Source organism: Bos mutus, chromosome 6 (assembly GCF_027580195.1).
Source record: "Bos mutus isolate GX-2022 chromosome 6, NWIPB_WYAK_1.1, whole genome shotgun sequence".
Classification (NCBI taxonomy): domain Eukaryota; kingdom Metazoa; phylum Chordata; class Mammalia; order Artiodactyla; family Bovidae; genus Bos; species Bos mutus.
Genome location: NC_091622.1, coordinates 71,192,501 through 71,214,717, shown reverse-complemented (window position 1 = coordinate 71,214,717; position 22,217 = coordinate 71,192,501). Strand labels below are relative to the sequence as shown.

The 22,217-nt window shown below is 37.5% G+C and overlaps 1 protein-coding gene and 1 non-coding gene across 2 annotated transcripts; one reads left to right on the top strand and one right to left on the bottom strand.

Moving 5' to 3' along the window:
- Nucleotides 1–3,526: 3,526 nt before the first annotated feature.
- EXOC1L (exocyst complex component 1 like) lies at nt 3,527–19,913 on the bottom strand. The gene is made up of 3 exons (XM_005899059.3): nt 19,784–19,913; nt 10,189–10,319; nt 3,527–3,849 (listed from the first exon to the last, which is right to left on the bottom strand). The coding sequence occupies exons 1-3, from the start codon at nt 19,902–19,904 to the stop codon at nt 3,583–3,585; spliced, it is 519 nt and encodes a 172-aa protein (XP_005899121.1). The 5' UTR covers nt 19,905–19,913; the 3' UTR covers nt 3,527–3,582.
- TRNAC-ACA (transfer RNA cysteine (anticodon ACA)) lies at nt 5,853–5,924 on the top strand. The gene has a single exon. It is a non-coding gene; the product is annotated as a tRNA-Cys (tRNA).
- Nucleotides 19,914–22,217: the final 2,304 nt, after the last annotated feature.

Sequence of the window (22,217 nt, the reverse complement as noted above, 5' to 3'; positions counted from 1 at the left end):
AATTACAGATCTGATTTAGATTTCTTCAGTTTTCCCACCAATAACCTTTTTCTGTTGTAGTTTCCAATCCAGGACCCCACACTGCATTTAGGTGTATTCCAGTCAGCTCCTCAGTGTTACGGGTTGAATTGTGCCCCAGACTACCCCCACCTGCTTCCACCTTCTCCAATTCATGTGTTGAAGTTCCAACCCCCGATATCTCAGAAAGTGACTTACTTGGAGATAAACTCTTCATAAGTGAAGTCACTCAGTCGTGTCCAACTCTTTGCGACCCCATGGACTGTAGCCTACCGGGGTCCTCTGTCCATGGGATTTTCCAGGCAAGAATACTGCAGTGGATTGCCATTCCCTTCTCCAGGGGATCTTCCCAACCCAGGGATCAAACCCAGGTCTCTAGCATTGCAGGCAGACGCTTTACCATCTGAGCCACCAGGGAAGCCCAAACTCTTCATAGAGGTAATCAAATTAAAATGAGATCATTAATGTGGGCTCTAACCTGGTATGACTGTTATCCTCATAAAAAGAGGAAATTTGGATGGAGTTACTTGCAAAGAGGGACGATTATGTGAAGACACCAGAAGAAGACAGCTATCTACAAGCCAAAGAGAGGTGCCTGGGATAGATCCTTTCCTCACAGCTCTCCAGATAATTGAAAAAGTTAATTAAGGCAAGCAATTGTATAAAACGGGGTCTCAAAAGAGTCAGACACAAATGAGCAGCAACTAACACTTTCACTTTCATAGATACCTTAAATTTTTTCCCTTTGTTTTCCTTCCCTTTACCTAACTCAGGAAGCTGATCTTATTTTATAAACTTTTCATTTTTATTTACTTTATTGTAATTATTTTTTCTTTTTACCTTTGACCCCCTTCACGCATTTCTCCCACTACCAGCCACTCTACACCACTGGCAACCATCAGTCTGTTATCTCTATCTTCTTTCTTCCTTTTTTAAGATTCTGCATATAAGAGAGATCATCTGTTATCTGTCTTTCTGTGTCTGATTTATTTCAGTTAGAATAATGCCCTTGAGAACCATCCATGTTGTAGCAAATGGCAAGATTTCATCTCTTTTTTTTACGTGAATAATAGTCCACTTTGTGTGTGTGTGTGTGTGTGTGTGCCTGTATGTCACATTTTCTTTATCCATTCATTTATTGATAGTTGTTTTCATATCTTGACTATTGTAAATAATGCTGCAGTGAACATGGGGGTATATATATCTTTTTGTGATCGTGTTTTCATTTTCTGGGTATTTAAATGTCCAGAAGTGGAATTGCTGGATCATATGTTGGTTATATTTTTAGCTTTTTGAGAAACTTCCATAATGTTTGCACCAATTTACATTCCCACCAACAGTGCATGAGGGTTACCTTTTCTTCATATCCTACTCAACACTTGCTATTTCTTGTCTTTTTGGTAGTCATCCTAACTGGTGGGAAGTGACATCTCAATGTGGTTTTGATTTATGTAGTTTATCATTTTTTCTTTTTTTTTTTTTTCTGAATTTGACTGATAGCTAGGAGTTTTCCCTACTCTTAGTTTATAAAAAAAATTCACCCATGTTTTCTTCTAGTAGACTTAAAGTAGCTCTTTTTTCTAACAGTTTTATTGATGTGTAATTCACACACCATACAACTCACCCATTTAAAGTATATAATTGGATTTTTTTAGCATATTACATTGTTATTTTTTTAAACTAGAGTATATTTATAACATTAACTTAGCCATTTTAACCATTTAAAAATATATAATTCAGCAACATTAACTACATTTACAATGTTGTGTAATCCTTACCACCATATATCTCCAAAACTTTTTCATCATCACAAAAAGAAACACTGTAACTATTCAGTAGTAACATCCCATTCCTTCTTTCTCCCAGCCCCTGGCAATCTCTAATCTAATTTCTTTCTCTAATTTTGCCTATTCTAGGTATTTTATATAAGTAGAATCATGTAATATTTGTCATTTTGTGACTGGCTTATTTCACTTCACATATTTTCAGTATTAATCCATGTTGTATGGCTAAATAATATTCCATGGTATGAATATACCACATTTTGTTTATCCATTCATTTGTTGACGGATACTTGGGTTGTTTTCATCTTTTGGCTACTGTGAATAATGCTGCAATGAACATTGGTGTAGAGACATCTATTCAAATCCCTGCTTTCAATTCCTCTGGGTATATACCTAGGAAAATACGAGAAAAATTGCTGGGTTGTTTAGTAATTATGTGTTTTGCTTTTTGAGGAAAAGGCAAATTGTTTTCCACCATGGCTATAGCATTTTACGTTCCCACAAGCAATGTAAGAGAATTTCAATTTCTCCACACCTTTCCCAACACTTCTTGTTTTCTGTATTTTTTTTTTAATAGGTATTCTAGTAGTGGTGAAGTGGTATCTCATTTTGGTTTTTATTTACATTTCTCTAATGAATAATAATGCTGAGTTTTTTTTTCTTGTGCTTATTTTACCTCTTTGCAGAAATATCTATTCACATTTCCTGTCTATTTTTAAATTGGGTTATTTGTCTTTTTGTTACTGAGTTGTAGGAGTTCTTTGTATTAGATCCTTATCAGATATATAACTTGTAAATAATTTCTTTCATTCTGTAGGTTTGTTTTTCACACTCTTAATAATGTTCTTTAATAAAAAAGGAAATCTGTTGAAGTCCAATTTATCTGTTTTCTTTTGTTGTTCATTTTGACGTCATAAAATCCATTGCCAAATCCAAGGTTCTAAAGTTTTACTCCTATGTTTTCTTCTAGAAGTTTTATGCTCTCATGTTTTACAGTCAAATCTTTAATCCATTTTAAGGATGTTTAAAGTGTAAGATAGGAGTTTAGTTTCTTTCTTTTGCATGTAGATAACCAGTTTTGTCTCAGCACCATTTGTTGAAGAGATTTGTTTTTTGCTCCTTTGAATGAACTTGATACCCTAGTCAAAATTCAGTTGACCATGGAGGTAAGAGTTTTTCTGAACTCTCAATTCTATTCCATTGGTCTATATATCTGTCCTTATGCCAGTACTATATTGCTTCAATCATTGTACCCTTGTAGCAAGTTTTGAAACTGGGAGAGGTAAGTCCTTTAACTTTGTACTTCTTTTTCAAGATTGTTTGGATATGTTGGGCCCCTTGTAACTCCATATGAATTTGAGGATTGACTTTTCCATTTCTGCAAAAATAATCATTGAAATTTTGATAGGGATTATAGTGATCTGCAGGTTGCTTTGGGTAGTATTGACATCTTGACAATATTAAATCTTCCTATCCACTAACATGGAATGCATTTCTACTTATTTTGGTCTTTCAAGATACTTCTTGATACCCCTTCGTAGAATACTAATTTAGGCAACACCATCTAACTCCTTCCAAAGTTACCAAAGAACACATAGGCAAGAGTCCCAAATATTGAATGACTGCATTAAAGCACATTTCAAGACAATTCACAAAGCATCACTTTATTTTCATATAAATAATAGTCACCGATAAAGGGAAAAAACAAAATTATGACTATCAATATTTACTTAGGGAACCATTTTCATAGAACACTGATGAAGGAACATAGTATATGTATTCAGAGTGGCAGAGGACACAGGGACAAGCACACTAAATTGAAGGCATAGAAGCATATTCTCATAAGGACCAAGCAATCCTTGTTGTTGGAGGACCAAATGGAATCATCATTAATGTAAGTAGAATCAAAGTTCACGATCTGTAAGTCCTTCTTGAGATATGCATGATTCAGCTTGTTTACAGTCCGAGCAAAGGCATATTTCGAAGCACAACTATATGCTTCCAAACTGTACACTTTCTTGAAGTGCAGATCAAAGAATGGATTGTCCTAGAAGAAAAAGAGAGGCAAGATTTTGTTTGTAGCTAAGAAAGTAGCTCGATTTCCTTGATTCTCTCATATTCTTTTGTATGCTTATTGATTGTAAGATATCAAACATATTTCAAAAAGTCTAGAAATGAGCTTTCCAAAGCTACCTGGTTCAAACATATTGCTTCTAAAAAGAATAATAATAAGAAAGATCATTTTGAAGCATCTTTGATTTTTCAATATGCAAATAAAACATATGTTAGAATGTGTAGTTATCAAATCTTTCCAGGGTAGTAAATTGGAGAGGATGGAGGGGCTGGAGAAGAATAAACCCACTTAGCAGACTTCCACAGGGGAGAAAAGGAGAAATCTTTTCTCAACTAGCAATTTGGTCCTTTTTGCTATTTCAGTGGTAGAAGGGGGAAATACAGAATTAGCATTTGGCATACATGCACGCATACTTGCTAAGTCTCTAACTTTCCAGGTGGTGCTAGTGGTAAAGAGCCCGCCTGTGAAAGCAGGAGATGCAAGAGACGCGGTTCGATCCCTGGGTCAGGAAGATCCTCTGGAGCAGGAAATGGCAACCCACTCCAGTATTCTTGCCTGGAGAATCCCATGGACAGAGGAGCCTGGCAGGCTACAGTCCATAGGGTTGCACAGAGTCAGAAACAACTGGAGCGACTTAGCAGGCAGGCAGCAGGTAGGCAAGGTCACCAACTTGCTGGCTTTGAAGTTAATAGCTAGGAATTACTTTTAAAGTTAATGACAAGGTTCATTAAATCATTTGACTGAAACTGACAATTTGACACTGACTCATTGGATTGAGTTAGGCTCTGTACTTCTAGTGGAGATGTTTTGGGAAAAAGTAGGCATCAAATCTGATCTAGGTCTACATGGTAAAATACTAATAACTGCTACTGTTACTAATAGTAGTAACAACAATACCTTGCATTTATGAAGTGCTTTTTCAATTTACAAAATGCTTTCAAATTCACTATCTGCCTAACTTCTAACTCTCCTTGAGGGCAGAGGTTTTAAATCATTTATCTTTTGTGTTCCTGGTGCTTATCCATGGCAACAATGAATTTCTCAACAAACACGTGTTGAACTGAGCTGAAAGTGAAGTGAAAGTGAAGTTCTCTCAGTCGTGTTTGACTCTTTGGGACCCCATGGACTATACATTCTATGGAATTCTCCAGGCCAGAATACTGGATTGGGTAGCTGTTCCCTTCTCCAGGGTATCTTCCCAACCTGGGGATTGAACCCAGGTCTTGCACATAGCAGGCAAATTCTTTACTAATTGAACACAAGGGAAAAAGTGAAGTGGAGGTAAACATTGTCCTAAATGATAAGGAAGCAGAGACAAAACCAAACAACAGTATTAATAATGTGTTACTGTATAGTGTGTAAAGTTTATAAACAACTTATATATTGCAATTTTTTTTTTTTTAAATAGGAAAATTCTTGCAGCAGGCAGGAAAAAGAACAAAGGTTTTAAAGTTAGACCACTGTTTTGACACTGATATAACCATGGGCAAGATCCTTATCAGACTGGGCCTTCACTTTTAGATAGGATTGCTATGAAGTGTACATGAGGTTAATCATATAAACTGTGACACTAGGATGGAGCTTAATGAGCTTAATGAATGATAGTTCCTTTTCCCAGATCTGCCGCCAGATATTATGATACTGGTGGTAATACCACCTTGCTTTGCACTATTACAATTTTTTAAAAACAAAGCAATATTTAAAGAATGTACAAGAGTGATGTGATTTTAAGCGCATTTCCCCAACTCACATCTTGCAAAATGTTTCCTAACTGTCATAATTGCCAGTTGAAAGACACTTGTGCAGAGAATCTCAACAAAAGGAAATCACACCCATTCCATCACCAGATACTAATCACACTTCTTATGTAGGTTTCCTCACAGAACCATTTGCTCCTTGTCATGTAGAAAATATGCTTTATGTTTTTGAAATACTTGGCGAGGATTACGTTTTTCCATTAGCCTAATAATGGGGCTTTCCTGCTAGCTCAGACGGTAAAGCGTCTGCCTACAATGCAGGAGACCTGGGTTCGATCCCTGGGTTGGAAAGATCCCCTGGAGAAGGAAATGGCAACCCACTCCAGTATTCTTGCCTGCAAAATCCCATGAACTGAGGAGCCTGGTAGGCTACAGTCCACGGGGTCGCAGAGAGTTGGACACGACTAAGCAACTTCACTTCAAGCAGGCATGAACACAGAATACACATCTGTCCATCCCTCCCTCTCCTTCCCTGCTTCCTTCCTTCCTCTCTGCCTCTTCCCCTTTCTCTCTCTTTCTTTCTTTTGATAGAGCTAAAAGGGAATCTCATAGTTCATCCTGTAATCTCTTGTTTATAATAGATTATAATATCAGATCAGATCAGTCGCTCAGTCCTGTCCGACTCTTTGCGACCCCATGAATCGCAGCACGCTAGGCCTCCCTGTCCATCACCAACTCCCGGAGTTCACTCAGACTCATGTTCATCGAGTCAGTGATGCCATCTAGCCATCTCATCCTCTGTCGTCCCCTTCTCCTCTTGCCCCCAATCCCTCCCAGCATCAGAGTCTTTTCCAATGAGTCAACTCTTCGCATGAGGTGGCCAAAGTATTGGAGTTTCAGCTTTAGCATCATTCCTTCCAAAGAAATCCCAGGGCTGATCTCCTTCAGAATGGACTGGTTGGATCTCCTTGCAGTCCAAGGGACTCTCAAGAGTCTTCTCCAACACCACAGTTCAAAAGCATCAATTCTTCTTGTGAATGATAGTTTCCAGAGGGTTATAGCCCAGGTAACACATGTAGCTATCGGCAGAGCCAAGATGAGAACCAAGCTCTCAATCAGCCCAGCCCCATTTCTTGCTACATCATCCTCTCTCCTGTTGCACCACAACAGGCTCCAAGTTCCCCATCATTTTGATTTCTGCAATATAAATTGACTTCAGTTTCAATTCCATTCCATTTTAAAGTTGACAACTTTCTGGCTTGAACTAGCTCTCTTTAAAACTGTATCATTGCTATTGAGAAAAATATAATAAATGCTGACTCCTGAGGATTCAATTACAAGAGGGAAGAGAAGTGGAAATTCCCAGAACAATTGAGATATTTTTACTTCATCCACAGGAAAGAAATATTTAAAAGAACTACACTTTGGATATTACAGGTTTTCTTCTGACAGTTTAATATTTAGGTCCTGAAGAGATGAGAAAATTAAAAATGTTCAACTTCTCTTTTGTATCTATCTAGTTCACTATGAAAGATAATGATCTTCAAATGTGAAAGGGAAGAATCAACAACATAGGGATGAAATTAAATGCCAGAAAGGTGAGCATAAAATAGAGCAGAGTTAGCTGCTTCCAGTGTATCTGAGTTGACAGGCTTGATTAATACATTCCTGGGCACTGACCAAGCTCATAGAAAATAGTTATGACATCAGTAAATATTTGAGGACTTATAACAAAAGAAGAAAATGGTAAAAAAAAAAAAAAAAAAAGAAATGGGAATGGTTAATTCATAAAACTACATATTAATGAAATTGACATTGATTTCTGATAAAATTCAATGCAACACAGAACTTTTGGCAAATATATAAAAGTAGAAAGAAGATAATAATTTAAAACTTATAATAATCTTTTCACACAAAGATAATTATTGCTAAAGTACTGGTTAGTTTCAAATATGCATATACACACATCTATATATTTTTGTGTTAAAATTTGAGGTTCAGCTTTGAAGTTTTTGATACTATGATAGATTAAATATGTAAAACAAGATAATACTATAGAAGAGTTTTGTATCAGGTGACTTTTACAAAACGTATTAAATGATGAACAATTGTGTTCTGAGGTATTCTTTTGGAAACATGATTTTTAATGGCCATGTAATGTTCCAGCATATTGACATGCCAAGAATATTTATTTCCTAAAGTGTTGAATGTTTAGGTAGAATGTCTTGCCAGAAAAAAATGCTATGTGATTACTTAGGAAAGAAAGTAATGAAATTCAGCATACTTTCACCAAGAAGTCCTGTCAAATATACCAAATTTTAAAAACAGGATTCCTGGAAGATAACAGCAGATAACATGTATTGATTTCAGTAAAGATCTTAAGGGTAAAATTTCGATATTCAGACTAGATAAGTGAGGCAGAATTAAGTGCTTGTGTCCATCTAACTTACCACTTACCATCAGAGCCTAGCAAGACCTAATATACCATAAATTCTCAGTGAATGAACAAATATAAAAATTTGTATAAATGGTAAACAACAAGTCCAAAGAAGATGAATTAATAGATTTGGAGGTAAAATCTACCTCCATCACTAAAGTAGTTATTTGACCTTGGGCAAGTCAGTTAATCTCTTTATGTCTCATGTTCCTCATCTGTAAATCAGGAGTAATGCTAGAATCTAGTTCATGGGTTGTGACAATTATATGAAATTATGTCTAGAAAGAGCTTTTTTGGTACCTGTCATCTGATAACCGTTTACTAAGTGTGAGATGGTAGTATGTAGCAGTACTACTAGTAATGGTAATAATAGTAGTAGTCATGATAACCCATCAGTTACCCAAAGGTATTCTTAGGTGTGCCTGCTTCATCATTTTTATTACTGACTTGAATGAAGTGCTAAATGTTGTTCAAATTAAACCTGCACCATACTACAGTGAATGTTAACGAATCAAAATATTAGAAGGTTTGATAGGTGGGAACAATAGACCAAACTAAGAGTAAGACATTGAATAGGATGAAGAATAAGTGAGTTTAAATTCTAATTCATCCAACAATATCAGAAGTATTTGAGTCCCTAATATCTGTTAGGCAGAAGGCTACAACAGAAGATGAAAAGTAAGAGTTGCAGTTTTTTATTCAGAGGGGAGACAGAGTAAGCCAACAACTGCAATTTGTTGGATTATTTACATCCATAACGCAATGGGGTTGTAGGGCTGGGGGACGTGAGTAGGACTTTACTTCAAGGAGAATCTAAGAATGGGGTGAGGGATGGAGGTGACTGGCATTCTAAGCCCTGAGAGTCAGTAGTTAAGTACTTTCACTCTATAAAGTTTTAGGGAGAATAACCAGAGATGAAGGAGCCAGATGATCAAGGGCTTTTATTTACATTTTATCCTAGGTACATAGAGGGTATGGCAGATCAGGTTAAAAGGCAATTCATGCCCAAAAGATCCAAAGGCTCAGTTGAGTGTTTAATAGAAATAAGAATTCAGATCAAAGGAATTATAAACAGGTCACACTAACTCCAAAGTTTTGTATTTAATTCTGGAGAAACAAGCATTTCAGAGGAGAGAAAATAGCATAGTGGAAGGTGTTGTAGCAATGTCACTGCATAAAATAACAACAGTGCTATTCCCTCTTAGTGTTTGTATGGTCCTGTCATATTATCTTATTTAATCTTCATATGAACATCATTTAAAGAATGAATGGTTACATTTAACCCAGAAAAGAGAAAACTTGAGGAAACCTTGTAATTGGCTTCAAATATTGGAAAGGCTGCTATGTGAAAGCAGGGTTGGTTTGTTCTGGTTGTACCAAATGGCAAAACTAGAACTGATGGGTGGATGTCATAGTGAAGCAGATTTGGGTTAGATATAAGTAGGAGGGACTTCTTCCCTGGTGGTCCAGTGGCTAAGACTCCATGCTCCCAACACAGGGGGCCCGGGTTCCATCCCTCGTCAGGGAGCTAGATCCCACATGCTGCAACTAAGCCCTGGCACAGCCAAATAAATATAACAAATAATAAAACATAAGTAGGACATGTAAAAAATAAAGGATGGCAATTCAGAAATAGAATGGACTTCTTCATGTGGTAATGAGTTTTCCATCAGTAGAATTTAAGGAGAGACTGGGAGAACCACTTTAAAGTGGTCATGTGAGAGATTACACTTTCTTTCCCTACTTTCAACACTGAGGCTGTAGGATTTCCTAGAGTTATCAGTCCTTCTGGAGGATCAAGTGGCTAACTGGCAGAAAAATCTGAAGAAGGTGAGGAAAGGAATTCCCACAACTTGTGGAGGAAGTTGGGATGGGGAGAGAGTGGTGTGAAAGTGTCAGATATTTAAAGTTTCAAAACAGACTAGAAGAGTGTGTTTTACCTGTTAGGAACCACTTGGGAAAGACGCTTTTAAATCTAATAGACAAAATTCAAATTTAAACTCATAGAAACAGAAAAAACAAACCAGTAGATCATCCCAGTAGATTAAACCGTACTACTTAAGAACAATATGTCATCTTAACACTCAGTATATGTCAAAAATGTATGAAGTAGGATATTGACCATCAAGATCTCCAGCATATTGATTCCATAGCTCCCTTACAAAACATAACACTTACTGTATCTGCTTCTTTTCCATCGATCATCTGCAGATCATTCAAAGACCACTTTTTGGTTACTTCATATTTTTCATCTAAACCTATTCTGTAGTGTTTCACCATAATTATTTTTACTTCTTCATTTTTGGTCACTGTGGGACAGAAAAAGACTTCGTTTACATAGACTCTTGCAAGATAATAAATTATTCACCAAGTCATAGTTTTCTGTATTTATGTATCTCCTTTTCATATAATGAACTTGAACATACATTTTATCTGCACCCTGGTTGTGAACTCTGAGGTATCTGAAGCTTCATGAATGTTCCCTCAAATTTGCTCACTGTTCTATCAGTGTGTTAACTTTATTTTTGCTACAGTTGTGGTCACATACAGCCGCGGTAATGTCTGTCAGATAGAACACCGAGCTCTGTGCTTTCAGCTCTGAGCTTTGTGGTGGAGGATGGAGTTCAACTCAGGGCAGGAAATAAGAGGCTTAGCGTGAGCATACAGTCAGTGCCAAAGTGTTTACCAGAACAAGTTGGAATTTTAATTTATGACAATATAAGAAAATGAGGTCAGGAAAGTATATCATTCTGCTCACCCAGCAACCAACTGTGGAAGAGAGAGCATGCAAATAATATTATGCACACTTTCTTTTAAAGTTGCTCTGAGATTTTGAATGTAGGATTGCTGGCAACACAGCTTTTACTAACCTATTTGGTATTGTTTGAGGTTTTTAATCTTCTCCAGAGTGTATCTAAACTTCTAGTATTTGAAATGTGCCATTGAGGCAAAAACTTTAGTACTATACTTTGAAGGGTGTGGGGAAAAGCATTGCTTACTTTATATGAACGACATAAGGGAAATAATTTTCTGGCCTTAAAATCATTGAGTTTGGTCTCATACGAACACACTAGGAAAATCAGCATTTGGTGTTAGAACTCCTGAATTGAAAGTTCTCAGTGAGTTATCAAGGGTATCCTAGGTATCCACAATTTGCCGGATAGAACTGTTACGATTGCCAGTGAGGGTAAATGATTGCCTGCCCTCTGGCAACTTATGGTTTTGTTGAAAAGAAAAGGCTAACAGACATGTCATATAAAATATGTATTATGAAGGTACACAATTATATCATAGAGGAGTGGCAGTAGGAATTGAATATCTTAAGCTTTCAAGATGGTTGATGTCACTTGGAGTGTTGCAGGCTGGTTCTGTCTCCTCAGAGTGAGACTGGAATTTGTCTTTGAGGAAGACTGTCTTTTGGTTCTAGAAAGTATCACTTTGGCATTGCTTCCTAGTTAAGATGAAAACAGTATATTACAATATAGTCACAGTAATAGATCAGCAATTTGGAACAGAGTATATGCTCAACAGGAGTTCTTAGAAGAAAGAGGATTGGAAAAGTTAAGGAAAGAATTATGGAAGAAATAGAGTTGGAGATAGAGCTTTTAAATTAGTCCAGTTTCAGAAAGGCAGGGATGATACTGAAGGCATTTCTAGTTGAAGGACAGTATGACCAACTGAGAGGACAATTGACCCTGAACTTCACCAGGTAGGATTAGAGACAGTGGATTGTATAGATTAATTGGTGTTAGGACATGATGAAGGATAAGGTTAACCAGGTTGTGAAAATGTTTTGAAAAGTGACAGAAACCATTGTAGACTTGTGGTGTTGAGTCCCCCCTCTGGTGGGAAGGATGGGAGTCTGGCCTGGACACTGGGGGCTCTAGAGTTGGGGCTGGTGAAGAGATTAGTTATCCCCTGAAAGTGCAGGTGATACTGAAATTAAGGCAATCAGTTGAGCTTTGAGTTCACAATGGACCTGAACTCAGTCTCCTAGAGAAGAGAGTCTGAGCAGGTTGACAAATCTAAGGGGGCACTGTGTCAGGAGTTCAGTGAAAGGTCATATAGTAACACACATTCAATAAGTCTCTTTCCTTCTTGAGCAAGAGACTAATACAGTGGCACCTCATTAGAGGAGTATTTTTCTGGAATCAGTGATGCCAAAGAACATTGAAGAAGAAAAGAAAGAGGAACTAGAGGTTGGTAGAAGAGGCAGTAAATCTTAGTGGGCTCTGGCATTAGACATTCTGGATTCAAATCATGACATCACTTCTTACACTGTGGTCTGAGCATATTAATCATAGAGAGATTAAACCTCAGCTGTCTCATGTTGTAAAGTGAACATCAGAGTGATACAAACTCACAGGGTGTAAAGATTAAAGTATGTAAATGATGTAGGATAGAGCCTAGTTTATAGTAATTGTTTTTGTCTTTGTTTTGTTTTGTTTTATGAGGTTGTTAGAATCTAGGCATAAGACATGAGCAGTAAAAAGAGAAGTAGCAAATCTAATTAAGATTTTAAATGAGGCATTGACAACACTTGATGGAAATCAAAATACAAAAGTATGGAGGGTGGACTGGTTGGGCAGAATAGTGAGTTTAGTTTTTGACATACAGATGAGATCCATAAAGTATCTGGGAAGAGAAGGAGATGAAGATATGGAGATGGAGATAGTTAGGAATGGAGATATGGACTCAGGACTTTTCTGTGTAGACAGTTTTCCAAGACAAGGTTTATAGGGAAAAAAGCAGAGGAAAAAGGTGAGATGGATTAGAGAAAAAACAAAAAAAATGTGCCAGCCAAGAGGCCTAAGAAGGAGCCATCAAAAAAGAGATAAGCCCAACAGTGTGATGCTACAGAAATGAAAAGGACAGAGAATTTCAAAGATTTGGAGACAATCCCGTGAAGTCACTTTGTTGGATAAAAAGCAGAGTTCAGTCCTGGCACTCAATCTGACTTGGGGAAGATCATTGATTTCCTCCCTGAGGGCAATTCCTCTATAACGGGGAGCGTAGAAGACAGCTTGCAGAAGCCTCCTTCCTGGACTGGCTAACACTGAGTGCCTACTGTGTACCAGTTCCTATGTTATGTAGGGTTTAGAACAAGAAATAGGAGGAGAATAAAGACTATGATTTAGAGCACATATTCCAAGAGTTTGGAAGAGGAGGGATTGCATATTTTGAGGGCAAAGGAGTGATTGAGGGGCATGTCCTGAGGGGACCTAGAGTGGAAGGTTTTAAGTGGAAGTTTTTAACCCTGGGTAAGAAAAGTGACTCAGAATCTGTGAGTCTCCTGAAATTGTATGAAAACTTGGTGGATTTCTGCTCGTGTTACTTTTCCAGCCCTAAAAGAGATCTACTTCCATTGTTGTAGATGTTAGCTTTGGGAAGAGGAAAGGAAGAGAGGAGAAAAGAAGCCATTTGGTTGGTGAGTTGACGTGGAAGCATGGTAGCCTCTGTCATACTTGCTAAGGACAAGCTCTCAGAGGCTGTTGTCTGTCCAGACAAAGGCTCTACCTCAGAATCAAATGATGACACTCTTGTTCTCACTAGCTGTCTCACTGGCTACTTAGGAAGTGGGAGAGGATGGGGATGGGGAGAAATAACTGGATACTGTATAAAAATGTCATTTGAAGCAAATTCACGGCCTCATCAGCCTGTTAGGATAACCAGCTCGTTAACTGCAGACCCACTGATTTGTTTCATTAATTTGATATCTGAGTTCCCCTTTTGTACAAAGTCCTGGGCTAGGCATTGAAAAAATGTATTCCTCTGCTGCACCATCATGTTCCCACTGAGATTACAAAGTGTGGGACTTCAGAAAGAAAACACATGATTACAGTCCTGTGAACGAGGAATGAACAGGTCTTATAGGACCATGGGGAAGGGATATCTGCATCCCACTGGAGGCCTGACAGAGCTTCTTGACAGGTTTTCTGAGTTGCAAAGGACCATGGGAGTTAGCAGAATGAATAAAGGGGTACAGGGAGTGCTGAAACAACATGTGCACAAAAGCGTAAGATCCTCGAATCTTCTAGTCCTCACAGGCATTTACCACTGTTGGCATGACGTGTAGGGGGAATAGGTGATAGGAAACGGGGAGGCCAGACCTGGTTCCTGAATGGTCTAGAATGCTAGGCTAAGGAGTTCAAATATCATCCTGAAACTTATATATGTGGGGAGATTTACAGGTGGTTGTGTTGTCACTGAAGACTTTAAGTAAACAGTCAAGCTGAACTTTACATTTTAGAAAGTTTTCTTCAGCAGTTCTATAAAGCAGGGGTCCCCAACCCCTGGGATCTAATGCCTGATGATGTGAGGTTGGATCTGATGTCGTAATAAGAAATAACATGCACAATAAATATGATGTGCTTGAATCATCCCTAAACCATCCCTCTTTTGCTCTGGTCTGTGGAAAAAGTGTCTTCCACGAAATGATCCCTGGTGGCAAAAAGGTTGGGGACCGCTGCAAAGATGGGTCTAAGGGAGGGAGTGAAGAAAGAGATAAGAAGGTAGGATCTACTAGTTATCAAGTTTTCTTACATTAGTGATCATTGTCTCACTAACTACAAACTAAGAAAACAGCAATCATGCTTTAAAAGTTAACTTTTTGATACAATGATGCAGCACAGAGATAGTACATCCTCCTTGATTTGGCAAAACAATCTCCTCTGTAGTCAAGGAGGTTCCAAGAATTGTCTTTAGCCAAGAGCTGAAGAAGTCTGCTCAGGTTGGAGTGGACCCAACGCCTCATCTCCATGCTTGAGCTCTGCTGCCAGCTAAAATTAAGTGGCCATATCCACATTAATGCGGTGGCAAAGTGGCAACTTATCACATGGTCTTAAAACAGAAAGGTGTTTGTGTAGTTAGAATGTTGCACAGTTGGTTTTAGTGACATCAGATGTATTACTGTCCACTTATGATTTAGTGATATCTATAAACCCAGGGAATTTCAGAATGAACCTACTTCAATGTCATTATTTTAGTTAGCATTTTCAGAATAACCATCTTAACCTCATGCCAACCATTGATTTTCAATTTTAATTTTGTAATAAACATTGTTGTTAATAATTGCCTCTATTATCATAGTAAAATAGTCACTCATGGTAAAAGTGTCATTCAGGAGGCTAAGTGGAAAGAAATTAGCCAATGATCCAATATAATTTGGCAGATAAGAGGAAAAAAAGCAGCTTGTAAGTAAGCTGCACAGAAATATTTTAAACACATAAACTACCATCATTTCATAATCCTAGAGTTATATAACTGCTTTCATCATTGAAATTAAGTAATAGGGGGAAATTACCATGAGATATTAAAGACAAGAAGCCTCACTGAAAATGTTTTAATGTATTAGTTATGTCTTGGGATTGTTGAGAATGTTATTATTGATTTAATCAAAAGATAGCTTTCAAAAAAATTATCTAGAAATATTTTAATCAGATTGATTTGGGGGCAATAACTGGGTACTACAGATTTAATGTTTATTTCCTCTAATTCCTATGTTGAAATCTAACCCTTAAGTCAAGTCTATGGTATTAGGAGGTGGGGTCTTTGGAAGGTATTATTGGGATTAATACCCTTATAAAAAGACCCCAGAGAGCTCTCTTGACCTTTCTGCCCTGCAAGGTCACAGGGAGAAGACAGTGGTCTATGAGGACAAAGATCCTCACCAGACACTGAATCTGCAAGCACCATGTTCTTGGATTTCCCAGCCTCCAGGAATATGAGAAATTAATGTTTGTGCTTCATAAAACACCTAGTCTTTAGTATTTTGTTTACTTTTCCTGTTGACATTCTTATTTGACACTCTTGTTGTTAATATTATAAATGATTTGACAAAATTATTCAATTCTCTGATGCACAGAGAAGTTCTTTTTGACATCAAAATGTAATATGTATGGAGAATTTATGTGTACTGTTTTCATAATTCTAGCAAATACTGTTTATTTTCAAATTAATTATCTATGGAGAATATTTTTCAAAATATATGTGAATACTTAAAAATACTCTGTATTGCAATATGTATATAATTTATTTATAAACTATATAACATAAATATATATGTATTTACTTTATATTTTGTTTTTATTATAAATATTTATTTACAGTATATACTATATTTCTACATCTAAGCATATGTTTTCACAATACATTTTTTTCTATATATTTTAACAATATAACCCTACCTTTTATTTATTTGGAATATAATTTATCAAGTTTGCTTTTTTCCTAGTTAGGATTTAAGAAGAGAGCATCACTTCCATGCTCTGTGAGGACCTAGAGGGGTGGAATAGGGGGGTGGGAGGGAGGTTCACAAGGGAGGGGATACATGTATACTTATGGCTGATTCACATTGTTGTATGCTGCTGCTAAGTCACTTCAGTCGTGTTCGACTCTGTGAGACCCCATAGATGGCAGCCCACCAGGCTCCCCCATCCCTGGGATTCTCCAGGCAAGAACACTGGAGTGGGTTGCCATTTCCTTCTCCAATGCATGAAAGTGAAAAGTGAAAGTGAAGTCGCTCAGTCGTGTCCGACTCTCAGCGACCCCATGGACTCCCCACCAGGCTCCTCTGTCCATGGGATTTTCCAGGCAAGAGTACTGGAGTGGGGTGCCATCGCCTTCTCCGCACATTGTTGTATAGCAGAAACCAATACAACATTGTAAAGTAATTATCTTCTAATTAAAAATAAAATTTTTAAAAAGAGAGAACACTATGTGCAAATGTTGTTGTTTAATTGTTACGTTGTGTCCAATTCTTTTGCGACCCTGTGAACTGCAGCCTGCCAGTCTTGTCTGTCCATGGATTTTCCCAAGAATACTGGAGTGAGTTGCCATTTCCTCCTTCGGGGGATCTTCCTAACCCAGGTATCGAACCCATCTTCTACATTGGCAGGTGGGTTCTATACCACTGAGCCACTAGGAAAGTCCATGTGCAAATGTAGGTATTATTGAATATTAACTGAATATTAAATTGAATAAGTAATAGTGTTGCCCCCTATTTCGTAGCTGGCAGGTAGGCAAAGTTCAGTCATTTCACTCCAGCTCTGTCTGACTCCTAGCCTTCCATGGTCTATCCCACCATGCAATGCTACTTCCCATCCAATTATGGGTAATGCTTTCTATGCAATTTCAAATCTTTCAGAATTTCCTTAACTCATTTGCATTCTCATCATGGCACAAGTGACCTGTCTCTTTTTGTTCTCGCACATGATAGAGCCCCTCCCTCCTTCATAAGAAAACGCTGCTTTTAACTCCAAGGATAATGACATTCTGGGTTAGGTGAAGCCAATTCCAAGGGAAAATGACCATGTAAACCCTGAGGTGCCATGAAATTCCCAAGGTAAGTACTAGCAAACTACAGAGAGGGAGAGAAATTGGTAATGTTTGTTTTTTGACCTTGACGAAGTAAAGTATCCAGGTAACAGTAAATTACAATCACCTGGCTGGGAGACCCCTGCAAAAGACAGACTCAGATCAGATAAACAGAAAGTGTAATTTATTTAAACATACCTTCTTTAATCTGAGAAATGTATAATGGGATTTAACTACCCTAGACTCTTGGCTCTCACAAATTTAGAACTGCTGGATTAGAGGCTATAAAGAGGAAATCATAACTATGTGTCTCTCTACTCCCAGAAGGTGGCCAACTTTCAAAATCTGGAGTTATCTGCCTCCACAACTGAGATATGGCCTGTCTGATTCCTCTCAATGGAGTTATTTTCTGAGTAAAGCACAGCCAAAGGTTTAGCTCTAGCAAGCATCACTCTGACTTTAAATTACTGTTCTGTCTAAATGCATTTGAGATGGTCATAAAGAGATGCTACATTTGGAAAAGTGCTCTCAAATTGATGGACGTGATACAGAGGAGAGTCATGAAGCTGATGAATGAAAATTAATTTTAATGTTAACTTTTACCTGGAATATCACAAAACCATCTCCTCTTCCTCACCTCTGAGACAATCTTGGTTTTCCCTTCTTACATAAGAGAATCATTGAATTTTACTAATGAAAGTGATCGCTTACTTTATTTGATTATTTTTCAGGTGAAAACTTTGACCCCTAAAGAGGTTTCCTTCGCACATGTTAACAACGCCAACACCTTTTAACCAATCTTGATTAAAAGGATTCATGTTATTTATGAAAAAAGACAGCAGGTGACCCCAGCCCACAGTGTCTTTCTCAGAACTTGAGGACATTGGGGAGAAAAATTACATCCATTTCCAAAAATTTAATTCTAGGAGTGTTTTTTTCCCCCATGCCAGATAGAACAAGTTTAGTTAATTATATTGTTGGAGGGGGGCATTAAAATACATCTAGTAAATTAGATTTAAATCATTCCTGGTAAATACATAAACATGATTATGATTGCTTTATTTTCATAGGATTTAAAACAATGTGTATATACTATAATGTTACATGATGAGTAATTAGCTTTATAAAGAATTTCAATAGGAATAAAATTAACTATTAAATTTTAATGTTGGAATAAGCATTTTCTCTAATACATTAAGTCAAAATATTTTAAGATATAGTGATCTGACGGTTTGAATATAATGCAGTTTCTAAAATTTTTTCATTTGATCTTTTTCCATAATTTGACTTTCTTTTTCCTGGACTGAGGAAACAGGCATACCTGCCTGGTATGCCAAGCCTCACACTTTTTATTTGGCAAAATATGCTAGGTAAAGTATAAGATAAATCTTATTATTCTTATTATTAAGTAAATATTAGTATACCTGTTAGAAATGATAGGATTTTAAAGTGTTCTTAGCACTTTCTTTAAAGATGTTCTACTTTTCTTACAGTACTCTCTCTTGACAACTTTTGCAAGTTCTTTTAAGCAAAGTTTCAGGAAGGGAAGTATAATAGACTTTCTGAAAATGTTGAACTGTGTGCCTTAAAAAGCAAAGTGTACAATGAAAGTTAGATTTTCTAATCTCTTTCCTTAAGCCCCTGAAAACTGTTAAAAATCATGGATTAAAAAGAGAAAATGCTGTATATTAAATTCAATAGTGGCACAAACATTTTTGTCTAAGTTCAGCACAATAATTACAGGTTAAGTAAATCATAATTAAGTGAAAAAGCTTATACCTACCTTTGGACAATTTTCATGAATGTTTAAAACACGAGGAAAAATATTTTAGTTGAATAGTTTAGAGAACATTTCCTTAAAGTTTCATCTTCATGAACTAATTTCTACCATTAAAATATTGTTTCTGTGAGCATACTGTGAGAAAGAATTTTTAAAAGATCATTTCTCTTTTCAAAATAAGCCACCAGGAAGTCTAAATAAACCTCAGAAGAAAATCTTGGGTCTTTTTTTTTCTTTCCCAGCATGAAAAGAGAGAACGCTGGTTTCCAGACTGGTTGGAAATAGAGCCGTATAACTCAGTTATCCAATATGTTTAAAAATATTCAGAGAGCTTTCTGTTGAATTTTTTAAAATGAGCTCATACACAAATAAAACTGTTTGCCATGCAAGTGAATTGAATAAAAGATTGGAGACTAATCAGATCAGAAAAAGCACATACCCAGTTTCATTTCTGAACAATTAACCAAAATACTAATACAATACATTTTGCCTTACATTTTAGCACTTACAAAAATGCTGTAAAATCCAAATTCTTTACCTTGGCATAGTTAAATTCTATCACAAGAAGGTACATGTGCTGTTACTGTGTAGAAAGTAAACACCCTCAAATGCCCCTCTATCACCTAAGCCTCTCAGGGTTATTTACATTTTGAAATGATAACAGAAAGAACAGATTACCTGACACACAGAGGTAATACCTGTCCTGGACCGAGAACTCTATTTCAATAAACTCGTACAGATTCTGTGAGAGTGGCTTAAACAGTTTCTTCTCCAAGTCCTCCTTTACCAATGATGACATTTCCTCCAGTTCCACTTGGCCTGAGGTCTTGGCTCCAGCGCACTCTCTTTTCTCCTTCTGCTCCCTAGATTTCTTATTTTGGTTTGCAGCTCCTCGGTGAGTCCTGCCCACCTCCCAACCCTCACTCTCAACTTCTCGCTCCTGGCCAGACCCAGGCTCTTGAGAGCACTCAGCGCGGTCAGACCCCTCACTGCGGTATCTGCCCAGTGGCAGCAGCGGCAGCAGCAGCCAAAATACAGCAGCCGCACCAGCCCCACCGTCACTCTCCAGCATCCAGGCTCAAGGAGGCTGCTCTCTAGAGCTCTCCTGTGGTTTGTTGATGGGCAACATATTTATGAACACCAGCAGATACACTTGTGGAGTCCGCTGGTCTCCCTAGCCTAGTAACCCTTTTCCCCTTTCACATGGCTCTGCAGGGGAAGACCACTCCTTCAGTGTGATTCCATTACATAAATCAGCTGTCTGGCTCTATTGATTGGGATCATCTTCCATTAAGAAATTTGCTATCACCCGTGAGAGAAAATGCCTCTGTGCTTGCTCCTGACACTTCCAACAAGTCTTTTTCCCTCCTCTCTTCCCTCTTCTGCAATTCATCTAGACCTTTGTTTCAGGAGAGTCACCATCAATTCCTGGGTCCAAATTATTTTTAAAATGGGCTCCCTGTAATGTTATTCATTTCATTACTCCCAAAGAATTCCCTAGGTGCCTACTGGGGCAAAACATGGTATCTGTTTCTTGGGAGGCTGAATTTCCTATCCTTGAGACGTTTGTAATTTAATAAGAGAGGAGCACACCAAATAATTGTAAATATGTAAAAGTGATAGATGACACAAGAGGAAAAGGAATACAGAAAAGATATTTGTACCTGGAGAATATCAGAGAGTGCTATGGGCGGAAGATCTGGAGAGGGAAGTATTTAAATGGAGGAACATATTCTGTGGAAAGAATGTTGTGAAGCTCTGTCCATGTAGATATAACCCAGCGGGTACACAGGGAGGCGAATTACTCAGAAGAAAAGACTTCCTTGCCTATAACTCATAGATTAATGAACTTCTGTGTTAACTGAGGAACTGTAGCTTGGATTCTAAAAGACCCACAAGAGTGGACTCTAATTTCTAAGTCTATGAACTGTCCGGATCTATTTTATTCTTATGATTCTTTTTCATAGACCAAGGAACTCTTTTTCTTTTAATTTTCAGTTTTGGTATCTTGCTTCAATCACTTCCCTACACAGTCATTAAAATTCTTACATTCTCTTGCAACCACAGAATTATTTATCTGCTGAAGAAATCAGGGAGTAAGTGCCTATCTGTCCATAAGTAACAGGATCACAATGTTCAAATGATACCCGGATTTTTCCCTTTGGCACATTATAGGAGGGTAGGTCTCCACAGAGTTCAGGGCTAAGGTAACTCATTGGTTTCTGGAATTACAGGCCTGAACTAGTTGGGAGAATACTGACAAAAGTTCTGCTCTTCTCAGGACTTCTCTGTGGGTGCTGGAGGAGGTAGTGGTAAACACTATGAATACAGGCTGGGCCCTAACTCTGTGTCTTCATCAGATTCACGTCCCACAGCCCTTTTGCTTCAGCAAAATGTCGTGGTTTTGTCCATCCTCATACAAGGAGGCCTTGGAGTAGCCTTTGGGAGAGGAGACAAAATACTGTTAATTGGCAGGAATAAATGCCGGACCCTGTGTGTTGGCTTATGTCATTTAACCTTTCAAGAAAGCTAAGAAAAACAAAAATAAGAAAAAAAAAAAAAAAAACTAAGAGAGAGATGTGATTGTCCCCATGTTTTCCTCTTTGAAAGCAGAGTACTCTGTGGAAGCATGGTAGCCTCCTCAAAGTTTGATGAGGAAGATGATGCATCTCTGTCTCATACTTATTTATTGCTTCTATCTTTGGTAAGAATATCTTTAGTAGTAAAATGTTATTGCAACCAAATATGCATTCATAGACCCTGAACTTAATACCTTCCTGTGTGTGATTATATACCAGATTGGAAAATGCCAATCTTTTATGTTATATTTCTTAAACTTTTATTTGAAGGAATGAGGATCATGTTGGTACTAAAATATTTAACCTTTTTATACACAAAAACTCTATTACTATACCATAGTATATTTTTTTTAATCCAGCAAATATTTGCTCTTTAATCAAGGTATTGCTTGGTAATTCTAGTTTAGGAATATTGTATGTGTGTGTGCATGTGTGTGTACATGAGTTTGTACAATGGACTGAATGTTTATTATGTCCCCAGATTCATATGTCGAAACTCTAACCCCCAGTGTGATGGTACTGAGGTCTTTGGG

What these genes read in the sequence shown, in the direction of transcription:
- EXOC1L (XM_005899059.3), bottom strand. Translation starts at nt 19,904, where the DNA reads ATGTCATCATTGGTAAAGGAGGACTTGGAGAAGAAACTGTTTAAGCCA. An exon ending in GTATTACCTCTGTGTGTCAG is followed by an intron (nt 10,320 to 19,783) that starts GTAATCTGTTCT and finishes TCTGTCCCACAG; the next exon opens with TGACCAAAAATGAAGAAGTA. An exon ending in ATGGAAAAGAAGCAGATACA is followed by an intron (nt 3,850 to 10,188) that starts GTAAGTGTTATG and finishes TTTTTCTTCTAG; the next exon opens with GACAATCCATTCTTTGATCT.